This window comes from Dendrobates tinctorius, unplaced genomic scaffold, assembly GCF_039654945.1.
Source record: "Dendrobates tinctorius isolate UK_male_01 unplaced genomic scaffold, ASM3965494v1 ptg000403l, whole genome shotgun sequence".
Lineage (NCBI taxonomy): Eukaryota > Metazoa > Chordata > Amphibia > Anura > Dendrobatidae > Dendrobates > Dendrobates tinctorius.
In genome coordinates, this window is record NW_027362068.1 from 776,687 (window position 1) to 797,825 (window position 21,139).

The 21,139-nt window shown below is 48.0% G+C and overlaps 1 protein-coding gene across 3 annotated transcripts in view; it reads left to right on the forward strand.

The window, feature by feature from the left end:
- DPP10 (dipeptidyl peptidase like 10) overlaps nucleotides 1-21,139 on the forward strand; it is a 763,146-nt gene that overhangs the window by 94,731 nt on the left and 647,276 nt on the right. For all 3 annotated transcript variants that reach the window (XM_073563825.1, XM_073563827.1, XM_073563826.1), the window contains 2 exons: nucleotides 1,002-1,116; nucleotides 16,794-16,889. In XM_073563825.1, coding sequence (XP_073419926.1) covers nucleotides 1,002-1,116; nucleotides 16,794-16,889 — 211 coding nt within the window. The remainder of the gene's footprint in view (nucleotides 1-1,001; nucleotides 1,117-16,793; nucleotides 16,890-21,139) is intronic.

The following is a 21,139-nucleotide window of genomic DNA, read 5'->3' on the forward strand; positions in this document are numbered from 1 at the left end:
GTCCTGCTCCAGATCTCATTGGTCCATCTCGGAGATCTGGAAGCTTCCGGAAGGTCCCGGCTATAAAAAGCGCGCATGACCGTTCGGGCGTGCGCTAGTATAGTCTCTAGTTGCTACTGTGTGAATGATGATGGATGTATGAACCTGCGAATGACTCATTAAGATCCCCTCCCTCTGATATTACGAATGTGTACAGAGACTTAGATTAGAGTCAACGCCAGCGCGTGGCAAGCCTCAAGCCACTACAGCATCATCCACAGTGCTAGCATCCGACATTGCGCCTGCTTCCTTGCTTTGTCGACCAGCGGCAGTGTCCTACGCTGCGCTGCAGTTGCAGCCCTCTTTGGCGTCCACAGTAGCGACGCCGCACGCACGGTAGGTCTAGACGGACGCAGCTCCTCTGTCTTGGGTCCTCCTCCTGTGACCAGATACCATGTGTGCATTTACCTGAGACCTGTGACACTAACAGGCTCAGCCTTTTGTGTTTACCTCTGCTGACATCTCTATGAGCAAACAGAGATTGCTTAGCGCACTTGGGTGACGTTCAACCCGTGCTCATTTCCGCCATATTGCTCATCACTACTTAGCAGCAGTGTTTACATCTACTGCACGGTGGACCCCGAGTGGCGAACGCACTTTATTATTTATTTTTATGTAGTGCGTTCCGCCGTTCCTAACACCACCCTCAGCCTATGGCAGTTCTAATCACAGCAGGATCCTATGTACCCACATAACTGTAGGCTTTCAGCCCAGGAAAGGAATCACATTAGGTTAGGTTCCCAGCAAAGTGGATCATCTTGTTGTTGGCCGCTGGGCTCACATGAATTTATTTGCTAAGTATCTTGTTTTTTTCCTTTTTTGTAGTAATGCAATTCCAAGTTCATATATTTTATGTTTACATGCTAGAGCGCTACAGAGGGCAGCTTTATTTGTTAATGCAGTGCAGGGACCCCAGACGTGGAGAGGTGCCATTAACACCACTGTTTGCACTTTGTGTTTAGGAGATGGGAAGCAGCAATCCCCCGCAGAGGAACTGGAAGGGCATCGCCATCGCACTGCTGGTCATCCTGGTGGTCTGCTCTTTGATCACAATGTCTGTGATTCTCCTGACTCCCGGTAAGTGCTGGACTGTAATGTATGCTGCCATCTGCAATGATGTGTTGATGCCTCCATGATGCCACATCTCTTACGGAAACCTTCCTGAAGCTGTGAATCAAAAACTGAAGAGATTCTTACTAGACGCGGTGAGCACAGATGATGGTCTTGCTTCTTCTGTTGGTCGACAGCTTCATGAACGTGGAGGAAATGTTGGAGGTGAACTTTCTTACTCTACTACTGTAGACAGGACTGAGGGGAGAGGCTCCTGCTGCAGCCAGTTGTCTTACCGCCAGGCAGGGAGGAGTAGGAGGCTGGACCTGGCAGATTAAAGAAGAGGAAGAATAAAAAAGCTCACCCTGTGATACACAAGAAAGCAATGTCATGACATATATACAGTCATATGTTAAAGTTTGGGCACCCCTATTAATGTTAACCTTTTTTCTTTATAACAATTTTGGTTTTTGCAACAGCTATTTCAGTTTCATATATCTAATAACTGATGGACTCAGTTATATTTCTGGATTCAAATGAAGTTTATTGTATTAACAGAAAATGTGCAATCTGCATTTTAACAAAATTTGACCGGTGCAAAAGTATGGGCACCCTTATCATTTTCTTGATTTGAACACTCCTAACTACTTTTTACTGACTTCCTGAATCACTAAATTGGTTTTGTAACCTCATTGAGCTTTGAACTTCATAGCCAGGTGTATCAAATCATGAGAAAAGGTATTTAAGGTGGCCACTTGCAAGTAGTTCTCCTATTTGATTCTCCTATGAAGAGTGGCATCATGGGCTCCTCAACCGAGTAGGAGAGCCGGGGCATAGGCTAGGCAACCAGAAAACCAGAAAGGTTGGTAACTAACCGGATTGTAGACCCCTAAACTGACAACACAACTAGAATTAGCCATGGGACGTACCTACGATGCCCTAGACGCCGCGGAACAGCCAAATAATTAACTAAGCCTAAAGCCTGTCTGCAATCACGCAAAAAACCCTAAGAAAAATCCAACACGTCTGATATGCAAAAATACTGAGGCCACACGACCTCTCCCCCACTAGATCAGAATTCTGGTGTGAACTGGAAGCAAAGCAAAATATACTGATATACCAGGGGACTGTTGTGAATTCCCTTGCTCAGACTTCTGAGCCGGAGCTCCCTCTGGTGGTTATTGGGAGTATTGGAGCTGGCCAGATTGATGGAAGTTTCCCACCTGACGACGATAATTGGGAACCTGGGATTACTGGCTGGGAGCATATAATTGAGCAGGCTGCCCTTGGTGGATGCTGGTGATTTTTTTCTCCTTGTGCATTTGGAGTTCTTCTGTCTCCAGCCTGATCTACATGGTTTAGTTAAGTGATTCTTTTGCTAATCCTTTGCATCTAATTTGGTTGTACCTTTGTTTGCTTTCTGCTTTGCTGCTATGGTTCAGCGTAATCCCTGCTGGGGACAGCGATGGGCCCCACGCCATCTGTTGCAGCTTGTGTCAGTTTGTTCAGTCCCCTGTTATATTGGTATCTTTTTCCTTTGCTTCCAGTTCACGCCAGAGTGCTGATATAGTGGAGGTGAGGTCGTGTGGCCTCAGGATTTTTGTATATCAGATGTGTTGGATTTTTCAGGGTTTTTGCGTGATTGCAGACAGTATCTTTTCTGTCCTGTCCTATCTAGACAGCTTTCGCCCCACCATTTACTCAGTCTATTTTTCTGCCTGTGTTTGTGCTTCATCTTGTCTCACCGACAATATATGTTTGGGGGCTATCTATTCCTTTGGGGATCTGCTCCGGGGCAGTTTAGATTTCACCTTTCTGGCTTTAGGCTTAGTTAGTTCTCCGGCTGTGCCGAGGCGTCTAGGGCTTCGTAGGAACGCTCCACGGCTACTGCTAGTTGTGTTGATAGGATCAGGGGTCTGCAATCTGCTCAGTTACCAACCTCCCTGGTTTCCTGGTGGCTTAGCCTGTTCCTGCCATCCTCCTTGGTGACCCATTCATAACAGGGGACTGAACGAACTAACATGAGCTGTAGCATATGGAACGGGGTCCAGCGCAGGTCCCCGCAGGGAACAAGGCTGAACACACAACAGCCAAGCAGAAATCAGAGTAAGGCAAATGACTTATCTGAAAGATGCAGGACCAAGCAGGGGACAAACAGATTTCCAAAGTGCACAGGAAGAAACAAATCACCAGCAACAATTGAGGGAAGGTTGCTCACTTAAATCTTCCCAGTCTGTAACACCTGACCTCCAATCATCCTCTTCAGGTGATTGATCTCTGTCAGCTAGACCAACTTCATTACCCACTGCAACCACCAGAGGGAGCCCAAACTAAGAAGCCAGGTCAAAAGTGTTCACAGCTGTACCCCCCTTGAGGAGGGGTCACCGAACCCTCACCTGAGCCACCACTGGTTTATTCTCTGTCTGCCCATTAGTCTGAGGATGAAACACAGAGGAGAAGGACAACTGAATTGACAGTTTAGAACAAAAAGTTCTCCAAAATCTGGAAACAAACTGGACTCCTCTGTCAGACACAATGTTCTCCGGAATGCCGTGCAAACGAGCCACCTGTAAAAACAAGGGCACCAACTCGGAAGAGGATAGCAACTTTGGCAATGGTACAAGATGGACCATCTTGGAAAATCTTTCACAGATCACCCAGATAACAGTCATTCTCTGAGAGACAGGGAGGTCAGAAATAAAATCCATTGAGATATGGGTCCATGGCCTCCTGGGCACCTGCAGTGGCATTAAAAATCCACTAGAACAAGAACAGGGCTTGGACAGAGAACAAGTCCCACAGGACTGCACAAAATTCCTGACATCACGAGATAAGGCAGGCCACCAAAAAGACTGACTCACCAAATCTCTGGTACCAAAAATACCCGGATGACCAGCCAACGCGGAGCAATGAATTTCAGACATCAGTCTTCTCCTCCATTGGTCGGAGACATACAATTTCCCCATAGGGCATCGTTCAGGTTTGTCCTCCTGAAATTCCTCCAAGGCAAGTCTCAAATCGGGTGAAATAGCGGAAAGAACCACACCCTCATTTAGAATGGTAGTAGGCTCAGTCACATCAAGAGAATCCGCAAAGAAACTACTAGAGAGGGCATCCGCCTTAATATTCTTAGTGCCCGGAAGAAAGGAGACCACAAAATTAAAACGCGTGAAAAACAAGGCCCATCTAGCCTGTCTAGGATCCAAGCGCTTGGCTGATTCAAGATAGATCAAGTTCTTGTGGTCGGTGAGGACCACAAGTTGATGTCTGGCTCTCTCCAACCAATGTCTCCACTCTTCAAACGCCCACTTCATAGCCAACAATTCCCGATTCCCCACATCATAATTATATTCAGATGGGGAAAATTTTAGAGAAAAGAAGGCACAAGGGTTCATCTTAGAGGTCACCGGATCTCTTTGAGATAAAACGGCTCCTGCACCAATCTCAGAAGCATCTATCTCCACCTTAAATGGGAGAGAAACATCAGGTTGCCATAGAACAGGAGCAGAAGTGAATCTCCGCTTAAGCTCCTGAAACGCCGAAACTGCTTCTGGAGACGAATTCACCACATCAGCGCCCTTTTTGGTCAAATCCGTCAGTTGTTTAAGAATACCATAAAAATTACTTATGAATTTACGGTAAAAATTAGCAAAACCCAAAAATTTCTGGAGAGCCTTCAAGGAAGTGGGCTGAACCCAATCATAAATGGCCTGGACCTTAACTGGGTCCATTTGAATAGCGGACGGGGAAAAAATGAATCCCAAAAACGAAATTTTTTTTGTACGCTAAAGAGACATTTCAATCCCTTAACATACAGAGCATTTTCTTTCAAAATCCGGAATACAATCCGGACATGTTCCACATGAGAATCCCAATCATTGGAAAAAATCAAAATATCATCCAGATAAATGATCAAAAACTTGTCCACATAATCCCGGAAAATATCGTTCATGAAAGATTGGAAGACAGAAGGGGCATTAGTGAGCCCAAAAGGCATCACCAGGTACTCAAAATGTCCCTCCGGAGTATTAAACGCCGTCTTCCATTTATCCCCGTGTCATGATTTGTAGTTTTGCCCTGTCCTGTATTTTGTATAATATGTCATTTAACTTTTCTCTGGTTGTATTTGCTGTAAATTAACCATGTCTCCTTCCCCCAATACTTTGCAATGCCTTGTGATGTACCTGGATCATAATCTAATTTAGGCTTGTGTCAACAGCTAGTAGAACTTTGGCTATTGTTTTCCTAAGCAGAAGATAACCTACAATACACATCCTGTAGACTCAGTGGAGCCCTTACATTTCTAGAATCTTCTGATGGACCAAACCATTGAATAGTAGGTGTGACCCCTACCCCCCCTTCAGATGGGCTGATCCCAGGAGCCCTGACAATACATTCTTGTTTTAAGATCAATTGTGATTTGAATGCGGACGTGAAGGAGTCCCTAACTGAGTTGAGGCCAGCTCGTGACGTCCGTGGGATTGTTTTTTCTGTTATGATGAGTCACCGAAGGAGGAAAAAACAAAATACCAGCTAAGTCCAGAAAAACCAGAGAGGTTGGCAGCTATCGGATTGCAGACCCCTGAACCTATCCACAACAACTAGCAGTAGCCGTGGGGGGTTCCTACGGTGCCCTAGACCCCTCGATCACAGCCGGAGAGCTACATAGCCTAAAGACAGAAAAGGGGAAAAACTAAACTGCTCCAGAGCAGACCCCAAAGCAATAGGCAGCCCCCAACATATAATGACGGTGAAGCAAGATGAAAACACTAACACAGAAAGATAGGTTGAGCAAATGATGGGGCCCAAGCTAACTACATAGGACAGGATAGGAAAGCTGCTGTCTGCCATCCGCAAAAACCCTATCAAAATGAGCCAACCGACTGATAGGAAAAACAGGCCCTGAAGTCGCTAGGCTTCAAAAGACTATATCAGCACTCAGGTATATTCTGCAGACAGAGCAAAAGATCAACAGATCAGAGACAAAAATGGAATTCAGCTCACCCCTGGCCGGGGATGGCAGAACTCCCAAAAAACAAGGCAAAACAAAAACAAAACTGAAGAGTACAAAGCAGAGCAGAAAAACTTAGCTTTGAGACGCAGGAATCAGACTGGTCTCCAAGAATCCAGCAGGAAAATCACCAGCCAGGAAGAAGGGCGTCGGCTGCCTTATATCCAGTCCTCAATTCCAGCCACCCAGTTATCATCTAGCTGCCCAGGTGTTTGGTAATCAGTCTCACTACCTTCCTTCACCAGAGGAGGGAGTTCATCAGACCTCAATGGTGAAGGGAAAAATGAACTCACAACACCCTGTCCTGTATTTTGTATAATATGTCATTTAATTTTTCTCTGGTTGTATTTGCTGTAAATTAACCATGTCTCCTTCCCCCAATACTTTGCAATGTCTTGTGATGTACCTGGACCATAATCTAATTTAGGCTTGTGTCAACAGCTAGTAGAACTTTGGCTATTGTTTTCCTAAGCAGAAGATAACCTACAATACACATCCTGTAGACTCAGTGGAGCCCTTACATTTCTAGAATCTTCTGATGGACCAAACCATTGAATAGTAGGTGTGACCCCTACCCCCCTTCAGATGGGCTGATCCCAGGAGCCCTGACAATACATTCTTGTTTTAAGATCAATTGTGATTTGAATGCGGACGTGAAGGAGTCCCGAACTGAGTTGAGGCCAGCTCGTGACGTCCGTGGGATTGTGTGGAATCCTGTGGACTATTGCAAGGATTATTGTTATCGCATCTGGCACAAGGACTATCGTGAGGTGCCCGGATTTGTTTCCATTGTGTGGACTTATTGTGGACTTCTCATGGACCCCAAGGACATTATGGATATTTGATGTTGTATGCTCCATGCCTTAAAAAATCTTGTTGGATCGTCCCTCGGCCTGTTTTCCCTTCTTGCTCTGTCGTATACCCCGTCACACCCCGTGCTTGATGCGAATAAGATTATGTGCCCCCCTGAGGTCAAGCTTGGTAAACCAGCAGGCACTTTTAACTCTGGAAAATAAATCAGACATCAGGGGTAACGGGTACTGATATTTAAGTGATTTTATTAAGGAGACGATAATCAATACATGGCCTTAATGAGCCATCTTTGTTGGCCACAAAGAAAAAGCCGGCACCTAAAGGTGAAGAGGATGGTCTGACATGACCCTTCTCCAATGACTCCTTGATATAAGATTGTATAGCATCATGTTCAGGTACCGATAAGTTGAAAAGCCGACCTTTGGGAAATTTACACACAGGCATTATCTCAATTGCGCAGTCATAACTCCTATGAGGAGGCAAAGACGCAGACTTACTCTCACTAAATACATCAGAAAAATCGGCTAGATAATCAGGAATATCATGAGACTGAGGAGAGGTGGCGAAAACAGGAGCGTCCCTAAGAACACACTGACTACCACAACTCACCACAGACACAGATTTCCAATCCAGAACAGGATTATGGGCCTGCAACCAAGGAAAACCCAGTAAAATAATGTCATGTAAATTGTGCAACACCAAAAATTTACAATTCTCTTGTGGTCCGGGGCGACCCGCATTATCACCTGGGTCCAAAACTGGGGTTTATTCTCCGCCAAAGGAGTAGCATCAATACCCCTCAAAGGGATAGGAGTCCGCAGGGGTATCATGGGAAAACCACAACGTTTAGCAAAGTCCAAATCCATCAGATTCAAAGCTGCTCCTGAATCTACAAAAGCCTTAGCGGAAAATGTAGACAAGGAGCAGATCAGGGTAATCGCCAAAAGAAACTTAGGCTGTACACTGCCCACAGCAAATGTGTGAGCAAAATGTTTTTCTCGTTTAGGGCAGACAGAAATAGTATGAGAGGCATCTCCACAGAAAAAACACAGCTTATTACACCTTCTAAACTCCTGACGTTGCGCCCTAGACAAAACCCTATCACATTGCATAGGTTCAGATGTTTGTTCGAAAGGCGGCAACGCCTCTCGTGTAGTTTTACGTTCCCGTAAACGTCGATCAATTTCACTGGCCAATGACATACAGTCGTTAAGACCAGAGGGGACAGGAAAACCCACCATAACATCTTTTATGGTTTCTGCCAGACCCTTCTGAAAGAGAGCAGCCAATGCACCATTGCACCATCATTCCATGTAGTAAGGACCGCCCACTTTCGAAATTTTTGACAATATAACTATGCAGAATCCTGACCCTGGTTTAATGCCAACAGGGTTCTCTCAGCTTGATCAACAGCATTAGGTTCATCATACAACAACCCCAAGGCTTGAAAAAATGCATCCACATTAGCCAGAATAGGATCTCCGGGTGTCAGAGAAAAGGCCCAATCCTGGGGATCGCCGCGCAGCAAGGAGATGACAATTTTAACCTGCTGCGCAGAGCTCCCCAATGAGTTAGGTTTCAAGGCAAAAAACAGTTTACAGTTATTCTTAAAGTTCAAAAATTTAGACGGATCCCCAGAAAACACATCAGGATTAGGCACTTTAGGTTCTAAAGCAGATGATTGAGCGAGATAGGCGGAAATTCCCCGCACTTCAGCAGTGAGCTGCTCAACACGATCGGACAATTGTTTAGTCTCCATTAAAGAAAAAATCCTCCTACGGCCCCAGAGAAAAAGAGGATAAAAAATATATAAAAAATTCTGATTTTTTTTTTTTTTTTTTTTACAATCCTTTCCATCTTTAGAGTACCCTAGGATCTATAGTGTAGGCTGGTGATTCTGTTATGATACGGTAACCGAGGAGGAGAGCCGGGGCATAGGCTAAGCAACCAGAAAATTAGAAAGGTTGGTAACTAAGCGGATTGCAGACCCTTGAACTGACAACACAACTAGAATTAGCCGTGGGATGTACCTACGATGCCCTAGATGCCTCGGCACAGCCAAAGAATTAACTAAGCCTAAAGAAAGAAAGGGGCAAGCTAAACTGCCTAGGAGTAGAACCCCAAAGGAATAGACAGCCCCCAAACATATATTGGCGGTGAAACAAGATGAAGCACAAAACAAAGGCAGAAAATAGAGTAGCAAATGATGGGGCCCACACTGTCTAGATAGAATAGGACAAGAAAGAATACTGTCTGCAATCATGCAAAAAACCCTAAGAAAAAATCCAACACGTCTGATATGCAAAAATACTGAGGCCACAATACCTCTCCCCCACTAGATCAGAATTCTGGTGTGAACTGGAAGCAAGGCAAAAGATACTGATATACCAGGAGAATACAGAACAAACTGACATGAGCTGAAGCATATGGAACGGGGTCCAGCACAGGTCCCTGCAAGGAACAAGGCTGAACACACAACAGCAAAGCAGTAATCAGAGTAAGGGAAAAACAAACAAATGACTTATCTGAAAGACGCAGGACCAAGCAGGGGACAAACAGACTTCCAAAGTGCACAAGAAGAAACAAAATCACCAGCAACTATTGAGGGAAGGTTGCTCACTTAATTCTTCCCAATCTGTAACACCTGACCTCAAATCATCCTCTTCAGGTGATTGACCTCTGTCAGCTAGATCATTACCCACTGCAACCACTGGAGGGAGCCCAAACTCAGAAGCCAGGTCAAAAGTGTTCACAACAGGTGTGACGGGTTTGTGACAGAGCAGACAGGGACAGCTGGCGGCTGATGTACGGTGTGACGGGTGTGTGACAGAGCAGGCAGGGACAGCTGGCGGCTGATGTACGGTGTGATGGGTGTGTGACAGAGCAGTCAGAGACAGCTGGCCGCTAATGTACGATGTGACGGGTGTATGACAGAGCAGGCAGGGACAGCTGGCGGCTGATGTACGGTGTGACGGGTGTGTGACAGAGGAGTCAGGGGCAGCTGGCGGCTGATGTACGGTGTGACGGGTGTGTGACCGAGGAGGCAGGGACAGCTGGCGGCTGATGTACGGTGTGACGGGTGTGTGTCAGAGCAGGCAGGGACAGCTGGCCGCTGATGTACGGTGTGATGGGTGTGTGACAGAGCAGTCAGTGACAGCTGGCTGCTAATGTACGATGTGACGGGTGTATGACAGAGCAGGCAGGGACAGCTGGCCGCTGATGTACGGTGTGACGAGTGTGTGACAGAGCAGGCAGGGACAGCTGGCGGCTGATGTACGGTGTGACGGGTGTGTGACAGAGGAGGCAGGGGCAGCTGGCGGCTGATGTACCGTGTAACGGGTGTGTGACAGAGCGGGCAGGGACAGCTGGCGGCTGATGTATGGTGGGACGCGTGTGTGACAGAGGAGGCAGGGGCAGCTGGCGGTTGATGTACGGTGTGACGGGTGTGTGACAGAGCAGGCAGGGACAGCTGGCGGCTGATGTACGGTGTGACAGAGCAGTCAGGGACAGCTGGCAGCTGATGTATGGTGTGACGGGTGTGTGACAGAGCTGTCAGGTACAGCTGGCGGCTGATGTACGGTGCGACGGGTGTGTGACAGAGCAGACGGACAGCTGGCGGCTGATATACGGTGTAACGGGTGTATGACAGAGCAGACAGGGACAGCTGGCGGCTGATGTACGGTGTGACGGGTGTGTGACAGAGCAGGCAGGGACAGCTGGCGGCTGATGTACGGTGTGACGGGTGTGTGACAGAACAGGCAGGGATAGCTGGCGGCTGATGTACGGTGTGACGGGTGTGTGACAGAGCAGGCAGGGTCAGCTGGCGGCTGATGTATGGTGTGACGGGTGTGTGACAGAGCAGGCAGGGACAGCTGGCGACTGATGTACGGTGTGACGGGTGTGTGACAGCAGTCAGGGACAGCTGGCGGCTGATGTAAGTTGTGACGGGTGTGTGACAGAGCAGGCAGGGACAGCTGGCGGCTGATGTACGGTGTGATGGGTGTGTGACAGAGCAGTCAGGGACAGCTGGCGGCTGATGTACGGTGTGATGGGTGTGTGACAGAGCAGGCAGGGACAGCTGGCGGCTGATGTACGGTGTGACAGAGCAGTCAGGGACAGCTGGCGGCTGATGTACGGTGTGACGGGTGTGTGACAGAGCAGTCAGGGACAGCTGGCGGCTGATGTACGGTGTGACAGGTGTGTGACAGAGCAGGCAGAGACAGCTGGCCGCTGATGTACGGTGTGACAGGTGTATGACAGCAGGCAGGGACAGCTGGCCGCTGATGTACAGTGTGATGGGTGTGTGACAGAGCAGGCGGGGACAGCTGGCGGCTGATGTACGGTGTGATGGGTGTGTGACAGAGCAGTCAGGGACAGCTGGCGGCTGATGTACGGTGTGACAGGTGTGTGACAGAGCAGGCAGAGACAGCTGGCCGCTGATGTACGGTGTGACAGGTGTATGACAGCAGGCAGGGAGAGCTGGCGGCTGATGTACGGTGTGACGGGTGTGTGACAGAGCAGGCAGGGACAGCTGGCGGCTGATGTATGGTGTGTTGGGTGTGTGACAGAGCAGGCAGGGACAGCTGGCGGCTGATGTACGGTGTGACGGGTGTGTGACAGAGCAGGCAGCGACAGCTGGCCGCTGATATACGGTGTGACGGGTGTGTGACAGAGCAGGCAGGGACAGCTGGCGCCTGATGTACGGTGTGACGGTTGTGTGACAGAGCAGGCAGGGACAGCTGGCGGCTGATGTATGGTGTGTTGGGTGTGTGACAGAGCAGGCAGGGACGGCTGGCGGCTGATGTATGGTGGGACGGGTGTGTGACAGAGGAGGCAGGGGAAGCTGGCGGCTGATGTACGGTGTGACGGGTGTGTGACAGAGCAGGCAGGGACAGCTGGCCGCTGATGTACGGTGTGACGGGTGTGTGACAGAGCAGGCGGGGACAGCTGACGGCTGATGTATGGTGTGACGGGTGTGTGACAGAGCAGGAAGAGACAGCTGGCGGCTGATGTACGGTGTGACGGGTGTGTGACAGAGCAGACGGACAGCTGGCGGCTGATGTACGGTGTGACGGGTGTGTGACAGAGCAGGCAGGGACAGCTGGCGGCTGATGTACGGTGTGACGCGTGTGTGACAGAGCAGTCTATCTGTGTTAGTGTTTTCATCTTGCTTCACCGTCATTATATGTCGGGGACTGCCTTTTGCTTTGGGGTCTGCTCTGGGGCAGGCAGTTTTTCCCTTTTCTCTCTTTAGGCTTATGTAGATCTCCGGCTGTGACGAGGTGTCTAGGATCACCGTAGGAACACTCCACGGCTACTGCTAGTTGTGTGATAGGATTAGGGGTCTGCAATCCGCTAGTTTCCAACCTCTCTGATTTTCTGGGCTGAGCTTGTGTTTTGTTTTTTCCTCCTCGGTGACTCAATCATAACAGTCTCTGGACTTGTCTCCATTGAGCACATCAGGGACGTCATTGGTCGTTGATTATACAGGAGCTGCCGGCAGCATCTCCGGACTTGTCTCCATCGAGCACATCAGGGACGTCATTGGTCGTTGATTATACAGGAGCTGCCGGCAGCATCTCCGGACTTGTCTCCATCGAGCACATCGGGGACGTCATTGGTTGTTGATTATACAGGAGCTGCCGGCAGCATCTCCGGACTTGTCTCCATTGAGCACATCGGGGACGTCATTGGTCGTTGATTATACAGGAGCTGCCGGCAGCATCTCCGGACTTGTCTCCATCGAGCACATCGGGGACGTCATTGGTTGTTGATTATACAGGAGCTGCCGGCAGCATCTCCGGACTTGTCTCCATTGAGCACATCGGGGACGTCATTGGGCGTTGATTATACAGGAGCTGCCGGCAGCGTCTCCAAACTTGTCTTCATTGAGCACATCGGGGATGTCATTGGTCAATGATCACACAGAAGCTGCTGGCAATGTCTCTGAACTTGTCTTCATCGAGCACATCGGAGACGTCATTGATCATTGATTACACAGGAGCTGCCGGCAGCCGGCAGCGTCTCCAGACTTGTCTCCAACCAGCACATTGGAGGACGTCATTGGTCGTTGATTATACAGCAGCTGCTGGCAGTGTTTCAGGACATGTTTCAATTGTGTACATCAGGGACCTCATTGGTCGGTGATTACACAGGAGCCGCCAACAGCATCTCCGGACTTGTCTCCATCGAGCACATCGGGGACGTCATTGGTTGATGATTACACAGGAGCTGTCATCAGCATCCCTGGACTTGTCTCCATTGAGCACATCGAGGACATCATTGGTTGATGATTACATAGGAGCTGATGGCAGTGTCTCTGGACTTGTCCCCATCGAGCACAAAGGAGCTTCCATCAGTGGATCCTGATGATTTGTACATTCATAACATAGTAACATAGTTTTGAAGGCTGAAGGAAGACCTTATGTCCATCTAGTTCAGCCTATTTTTAGTGCAGCTGTTCTGCATTGTTGATCCTGGGGAAGGCAAGAAACCCACAGAGTAGAAGCCAGTTTTCTCCATAGGGAAAAAAATTCCTTCCCCTAAGCTGGGTCAACCATCTACCTATAATATTCTGTTATTCGTAACCTTCTATACTGTTACTCACAAGAAAAGCCTCCATTCCTTTCTTCCATTCATTCAGTGAGTTGGCCATCACCACTTCCTCAGGAAGAGAATTCCGGAGCCTCACTGCTCTTACCGTGAAGAACCCTCTTCTATGCTGGTGCAGAAATTGTCTTTCCTTGCACACAATACTCCAAGTGTGGTCTGACGAGTGATTTGTACAGAGGGAGAATTATGTTTTCATCTCGTGTCCCCAGACCTCTTCTAATGCATCCCATGACCCTATTGGCTTTGGTGGCAGCTGCCTGACACTGGGCACTCCAATTTAGCTTCTTATTGACGAAGATGCCTAAGTCTTTTTCCATGTCTGATTTCCCCAGCAGTTTCCCATTTAGTCAGTAATTGTAGCATCTGTTTCTCCTTCCCATGTGCATAACCTTACACTTATCTGTGTTAAACCTCATTTGCCATTTTTCAGCCCAATTCTCCAATTTACTGAAATCTGTCTGTAGTTGCAAACTGTCCTCCTTTGTGTTAACTACCTGACCTAGTTTTGTATCATCTGCAAATACTGATATTTTACTGTGTAAGCCATCCACTAGATCATTAATAAATATATTAAATAGTAGAGGGCCCAATACAGAACCCTGTGGTACCCCACTAGTAACCCTGGCCCAATCTGAGGATGCCCCATTAATAACCACTCTTTGTTTTCTATCACTAAGCCAGCTCCCTACCCATCTACACACATTTTCCCCTAGCCCAAGCTTTCTCATCTTTCTTACCAATCTTTTATGTGGGACAGTGTCACATGCTTTAGAGAAGTCGAGATAAATGACATCCAATGATTCTCCTGGGTCCATTTGAGAGCTTACATCCTCATAGAAGCTGATCAGGTTAGTCTGACAGGAGCGATCCTTCATAAATCCATGTTGATATGGAGTTAAACATTTATTAACATTGAGATATTCCAGAATGGTATCCCTTAGAAACCCTTCAAAAATGTTACCCACAACAGATGTTAAGCTTACCGGCCTATAGTTTCCAGGTTCCCTTTTATACCTCTTTTTGAATATTGGTACCACATTTGCTTGCCGCCAATCAAAAGGAACAGACCCTGTTTCTATAGAGTCTTTAAATATAAGGAATAGAGGCCTGTCTATCACATTACTTAACTCCCTTAATACCCGAGGGTGAATGCCATCAGGCCCTGGTGATTTGTCAATTTTAATCTTACTAAGGCAGTTCTGCACTTCTTCCTGGGTTAGGCAGCAGCAGACCCTTCCTCAGACAACCATTAATATCCTCAGTGGTAGTGTAGTAAAGCACAGGGACGCAGGATGCAGTGATGAGCAGGAGGCAGATCAAGAGTTAAAGGGGTGTCTATTACAGGGGATACTCCACACAGGGAGGGTATTGGTGATGAAGGGGGTGAAAGCAAAACCCATAAATCAGAGGAAAACAAAGAGTTATCTAAGTAACTGGCAAACTTATCACTCTGAAGTTCTCAGGGCGGTGCAGGCTTGTTCTTCCACAGGGGCGCCGAAGAAAGTGTGTGAAGTCTCTGGCTTGGTCCTGAAGGTAATCGAGGCACTGTCTCCTGACGAAAGTGGTGTGTCCGGGTTTCCTTGAGCATGGTCCTGCGAGAACGGAGCAACATGCGGATCGTGAAGCAGTCTCTGGTTCCGCCGGAGTGTCGCAGAGTTCAGTGGCGGAGGCGAGATGCAAGCCAGCCGGCTCCGGCTGATAGTACTGTTCAGAAGTGGTCCGCGCGCTCACGTTAGTCTGCGTTACGGCACACGCGGTCAATTCCGTCTCAGAGGTAGGTGAGGGCACGCAGTCAATTCCCTCACTGACAGCAGAGGTACGAGGCAGCGTACGGCAGAGAGGGATGTTGTTGAGGCGTCGTCTCAAGGAGCGAGAGTTAACTGTCTCCTGCTGCGTACTCTGTCTTCCCGCCAAGTCTCCCCTGTTCCCGGGCACATCCCCTTTTATATCAGTCATGCCTCCTTCATTCCAGTGCAGAGGTGGGTCCAGGTCTAAATTCTTTTCCCCCTGCAACAATGGTGACAGTCCCTTTGGTTCAGGGACCGGCACAAGAGAGGCACCTCTGACCCGGTCCATCTTCCTACACTAGCAACCGAGGCTGGAGGTGCTTTGAGTTCTGGTGCTTGTATTTGATACTGAATAATTTGAGATGTTTAGAACGTTTTTTTTCCTATGATCTCCATCATTATGCATCTTTTCCTGTTTGGTGTTGCAAATTAAATATTGAACAGTTTGTCTTAGGCTCTGACCTGGGGGTTCTGACCAGTGAGGCTCTGACCTAGGGGTTCTAACCACTGAGGCTCTGACCTGGGGGTTCTGACCAGTGAGGCTCTGACCTGGGGGTTCTGGCCAGTGAGGCTCTGACCTGGGGGTTCTGACCAGTGAGGCTCTGACCTGGGGGATCTCACCATTGAGGCTCTGACCTGGGGGCTCTCACCAGTGAGGCTCTGACCTGGGGGCTCTCACTAGTGAGGCTCTGAACTTGGGGTTCTCACCAGTGATTAGGGCAGCACGGTGGCTCAGTGGTTAGCGCTGCAGCCTTGCAGCGCTGGGGTCCTGGGTTCGAATCCCACCAAGGACAACATCTGCAAGGAGTTTGTATGTTCTCCCCGTGTTTGCGTGGGTTTCCTCCGGGCACTCCGGTTTCCTCCCACACTCCAAAGACATACTGATAGGGAATTTAGATTGTGCGCCCCATCGGGGACAGTGATGAAAATGTGTGCAAATTGTAAAGCGCTGCGGAATATGTTAGCGCTATATAAAAATAAAGATTATTATTATTATTATTAGTGATGCTCTGAACTTGGGGTTCTCACCAGGGAGGCTCTGAACTTGGGGTTTTCACCAGATAGGCTCTGGCCTGGGGGTTCTCAACAGGGAGGCTCTGACCTGAGGGTTCTGCTCCCGGAAGTTTTGACCAGGGAGGATCTAACCATTTGGATTCAGATCTATAGAGGTTCTGACTAGGGAGATTCTTCCACTACAGTTTTGTGGCTAGTGGTGCTCTGACCAGTGGAGTTTTGACCAGGGAAGTTCTGAGCAGGGTAGTTTTGACTGGAGGGATTCTGCCCTCAGGAGTTCTGACCAAGGGGGTTTAGACCAGGTAGGTTCTGACTTTGCGGCTTCTGACCAAGCAGGTTCTTCCACCACAGTGACCAGTCCAGGTGGGTTCTGTCCTGTGAGATTCTCCACATTAGTAATTTTCCTGGATCTGTTTTCTTCTTTACACAGTTGATTTTAACTCCAGATACTTTTTGTTCTTTGCTAGATGAAACTACGAATTCTCCAGAGAAGATTCTGACCTTGGATGACCTTTTCAGGAGAGACTTTACAACCCACAATCCAGAGCCCTCCTGGATGAATGGTAGGTGAGCAGCAGATCCAACCAGTGTGGCTATCAGCTGCACTGTGTGGGTGATGGGGAGGAACGCTAAGGGAGGGGGCAGCGCACCCGATCCTCATATTGTCAGATTATCAAATGTGATACTATTGCAAAACTGAAGAAATAGGCCGACACTCCTGTAGGTGTAGGTAGAAGTGCAATGTGTAGGTGCACATTTAGGCTAAGTGCACACGTTGCAGAAAATTTCTGCTCAAAAACCTGAATCCCTTCCCAGAAACCGCACCAATTTTTCCGCGGCGGTTTTTGCGCGGTTTTGATGCGGTTTTTTCCGCAGTGGTTTCAAACCGCATGGAAGAAGCCAAAACCGTGGAAAAATACGCAAAATTAATGAGCATGCTGCGTTTTTTACCGCGATGCAGTTTTTTTGCGGTAAAAAACGCATCAATGTGCACAAAAAGTGCAAAATGCATAGAAATGACTGGGAAGCTTATTTTTAGTGGTTTTATAGCTGTTTTATAGTGAAAACCGTGGTAAAAACCGCTAAAAAAACGCTGTGTGTGAACACAGCCTTAAGGCCCCTTTACATTTAGCGATGCACCAGCGATACGACCCGGTCAGGATCGCTAAATGATCGCTAGTGAGCTGCCACACAGGAAGATCTCACCAGCGATGCAGCAGCGACGCAGCGGACAGTACTTACCTTTCACACAGCGATCCTGACGTCCTCCCGCCCGCGTCCAGCGTCGCTCGTCTCACACATCAGGAAGCGGATGATGAGAAATGGAGCCGCCCGATCTCGCGCGATCAGCGATGGACAGTGGGGGAGCCGGTCGGAGGTAAGTATCACACATAGCGATATCGCTGCTACGTCACAAAACCGGTGATGCTTTAGCGATATTGCTAGCGATATCGCTATGTGTAAAACCCCCTTTACACTGTGGCTGTTAACAGGCAAAGCCTAGGCTTAAAATAATATGCAAATCCCCCTTAGTAAATAGTAATAGTACATAAAATAAAAGTGATTCAGCCATCCCACCGCAAAAAGCTATACCTAGTCAGAATGGCCCCTAACTCTAGTGTGTGAGCTGACTTCAAAATAGACGGGGGCAGAACCCAGGCCCAGAACTGCCCTCTACTGGAAGGATAGTCTGACTGCATAGAGATGTAAGTTAGAAAACAATATATATAGAACAGGGCAAAAGTTTTAGGCAGGTGTGAAACAAATGCAGCAAAGCAAGAAAGTTATCAAAAATAATAGTAATGCCTGTAGACTGCAAGCCCGCAAGGGCCGGGCCCTCTCCCCTCTCTACCCGTCTGTCATATTATGTATACCTGATCATATACGGCATTGGGAAGCAATGGTGCTCTAAAATAAATATTAATAATAGTGATTGTCGTCACCACGTAATGTGGGACGTTCTGAGACATTGTGCATGTTCCAAATTAATTTAATTTAAGTATGTGCAGGAGAGAGAATCACGCTGACACGCTGATTATTAGAACAGAACTCTGTTTATTACATCATCGGTCAGTGTTTTTATAGGTTTTCACTGGAGGTACATTGTAGCAATATAATTGGCTCAGCTTATCTCTATACACGGTATGTGCTGGCATTAGCTAGCTAGCTCCAGCATTAGCTTGTTGGCTAAAGTTAGTATCATCCACTCCCTAGGTGTAGCTCTCACTTCTTAATCTCACTTCTGTATGTTATCTTTAAGTCCCATTAGACAAAGAAATTCTTGATACACCTCATCTCAAAATATACACAAACTCCATGTCACAAAGTGACTGTCCTAGTGTGACACGACCCACTAATAGTTCGGTCACTAAACGACACAGCAAAAAACACACCAGACAACACCAGGGACACAATAACAACGGTGGGCCCTGCTGATAGGGGATGGGGGAATGGACACCTCCTGCACTCACCTAAGGATGGGCCCTGATCTCCCTATCGTCCCTATATGGGTTTTTTCACACCGTCGCCGACCAGGATACCTAAACCCTCACTTGCCCTGCTCTTATCCCTAAGTAGGGAATTGGCAAGTGAGAACACTGGTCCCACCGCTGCACTAAGACAACACAAGGTAAGGTAAGGCTGGTTTCACACTTGCGGTTTTTTTCGCGGTATTTTAGCGCTAAATAGCGCATGCGTTTTTTTTCCCTATACTTTGCATGGGATGCACTTATGTGCGCATACACATGCGTTTGTACGCGTTTTTCCGCGCATGCGTTTTTTTGCGGTATGCGCTCGGGCGCACAAAATGCATCCTGTTGCATTTTTTGGGCGTCCGACTTGCCTCGCGCAATGCGTTTTTTTACAGCAAGACACCCATTATAAGTCTATGGGTGCGCATATGTGCGCATTGGCATGCTTATGTATGCGTTTTTTTGCACATGCGTTTTTTTTTGTTAACCATGGAATTTAGGGGTTTGGGTTAGAGTTAGGGTTAGTTAAGGGGGTTTAGGGTTAGGGTCAGGGTCAGGGTTAGGGTCAGGGTTAGTTAGGGTTTAGGGTTTGGGTTAGGGTTAAGTATGGTTTGGTTAAGGGTTAGGGTCAGGGTTAGGGTCAGGGTTAGGGTTAGGGTCAGGGTTAGGGTTAGGTTTAGGGTCAGGGTTATGGTTAGTTAGGGTTTAGGGTTTGGGTTAGGGTTAAGTATGGTTTGGTTAAGGGTTAGGGTCAGGGTTAGGGTCAGGGTTAGGGTTAGGGTCAGGGTTAGGGTCAGGGTTAGGTTTAGGGTCAGGGTTAGGGTTAGTTAGGGTTTAGGGTTTGGGTTAGGGTTAAGTATGGTTTGGTTAAGGGTTAGGGTCAGGGTTAGGGTTAGGGTCAGGGTTAGGGTTAGGTTTAGAGTCAGGGTTAGGGTTAGTTAGGGTTTAGGGTTTGGGTTAGGGTTAAGTATGGTTTGGTTAAGGGTTAGGGTCAGGGTTAGGGTCAGGGTTAGGGTCAGGGTTAGGGTTAGTAAAGTCATGGTTTGGGTTAGTGTGAGGGGCCACCTAATGTTTGGAAAAAACGCAAACGCGGTAAAAACGCACTAAAAACGCATACAAACGCATAAAAACGCTGCGTTTTTTTCATGCATGCTCATAAAAATGCTTGAAAAAAACGCAGCAGTTGTATGCTTTTGTATGCGTTTTTTCAATGCGTTTTTTTGCGGGAAAAACGCGCTGCAAAAAAAAGCAAGTGTGAAATTAGCCTAAGACAGACACCAAAAGAGAATGGGGAGCAAAAATACAACACTTAGCTTTCTCTGCTGCAATGCACCGCTCAGCAGAGTAAGGCACCAGATCACAGCATTCAGCTGATGCACCACTGAACCAGAAAGCTCCTGTCTCCAGCTCGGTTGGTCTCCAAAAGGACCTGTATAACCAACAGTCAGCTGGTGCATCAGGTGACCTTTTAAAGGATGTGGGAGTGGTCACTAAACATCAGCAAACCCAGCAAGCAATGCAATTACACTGCAGGTCAGCGGGGGAAAAAACTGACATTGTTATGATCCTGGACGGGGTTTTGTCTTTGTCCCGTCCTGGTCAGACAGGGTTTAATTGTTTCTGCCTCTCTCTGGCAGAGGGCGGTGTTATCCCAGGGGCCCGCCACTTTGACTAATTTGAGACCCTGTGCCTTTTTCTCTAAGAAGTTCTCTCCTGCGGAAAGAAACTATGATGTTGGGAATCGAGAACTTCTGGCCATGAAGTTGGCCTTTGAAGAATGGAGGCATTTTTTGGAGGGGACTGTCCATTTTGTTACCATGGTTACAGACCACAAGAACCTAGCTTACATTGAGTCTGCTAAAAGGTTGACTCCTAGACAGGTGAGATGGTCACTTTTTTTCCCGATTCCAGTCCTCCATCACTTTTCGGCTAGGATCCAAAAATGTCAGGGCTGATGCCTTGTCACGCAGTCTGGATCCGGTGTCTCCCCCAGAGCCTCAATCCTCCATTCTTCAGCCTGGGGTGGTGGCGGCGGGTGTTTCTACGGTGTTGGAGTAGGAGATTCGGGAAGCTCAGTCTCTTGCCCCTCCGGCTAAGCCGGTGGATAAACTTTTTGTACCAGTTCAATTTCGTCTCAGGCTCCTTCAGGAATTCCACGACTCAGATCTGGGTGGACCATCCAGGGATCTCGGCTACTCGGAGGGCCATCGCTAGGATATTCTGGTGGTCTTCTTTAGCCTCTGATGTTGGGTAATTTGTGTCTGCATGTGGGGTATGTGCCCGTGCGAAAGCCCCCCATAACCGGCCGGCCGGGGAATTGGTGCCACTGCCAATATTCCTGA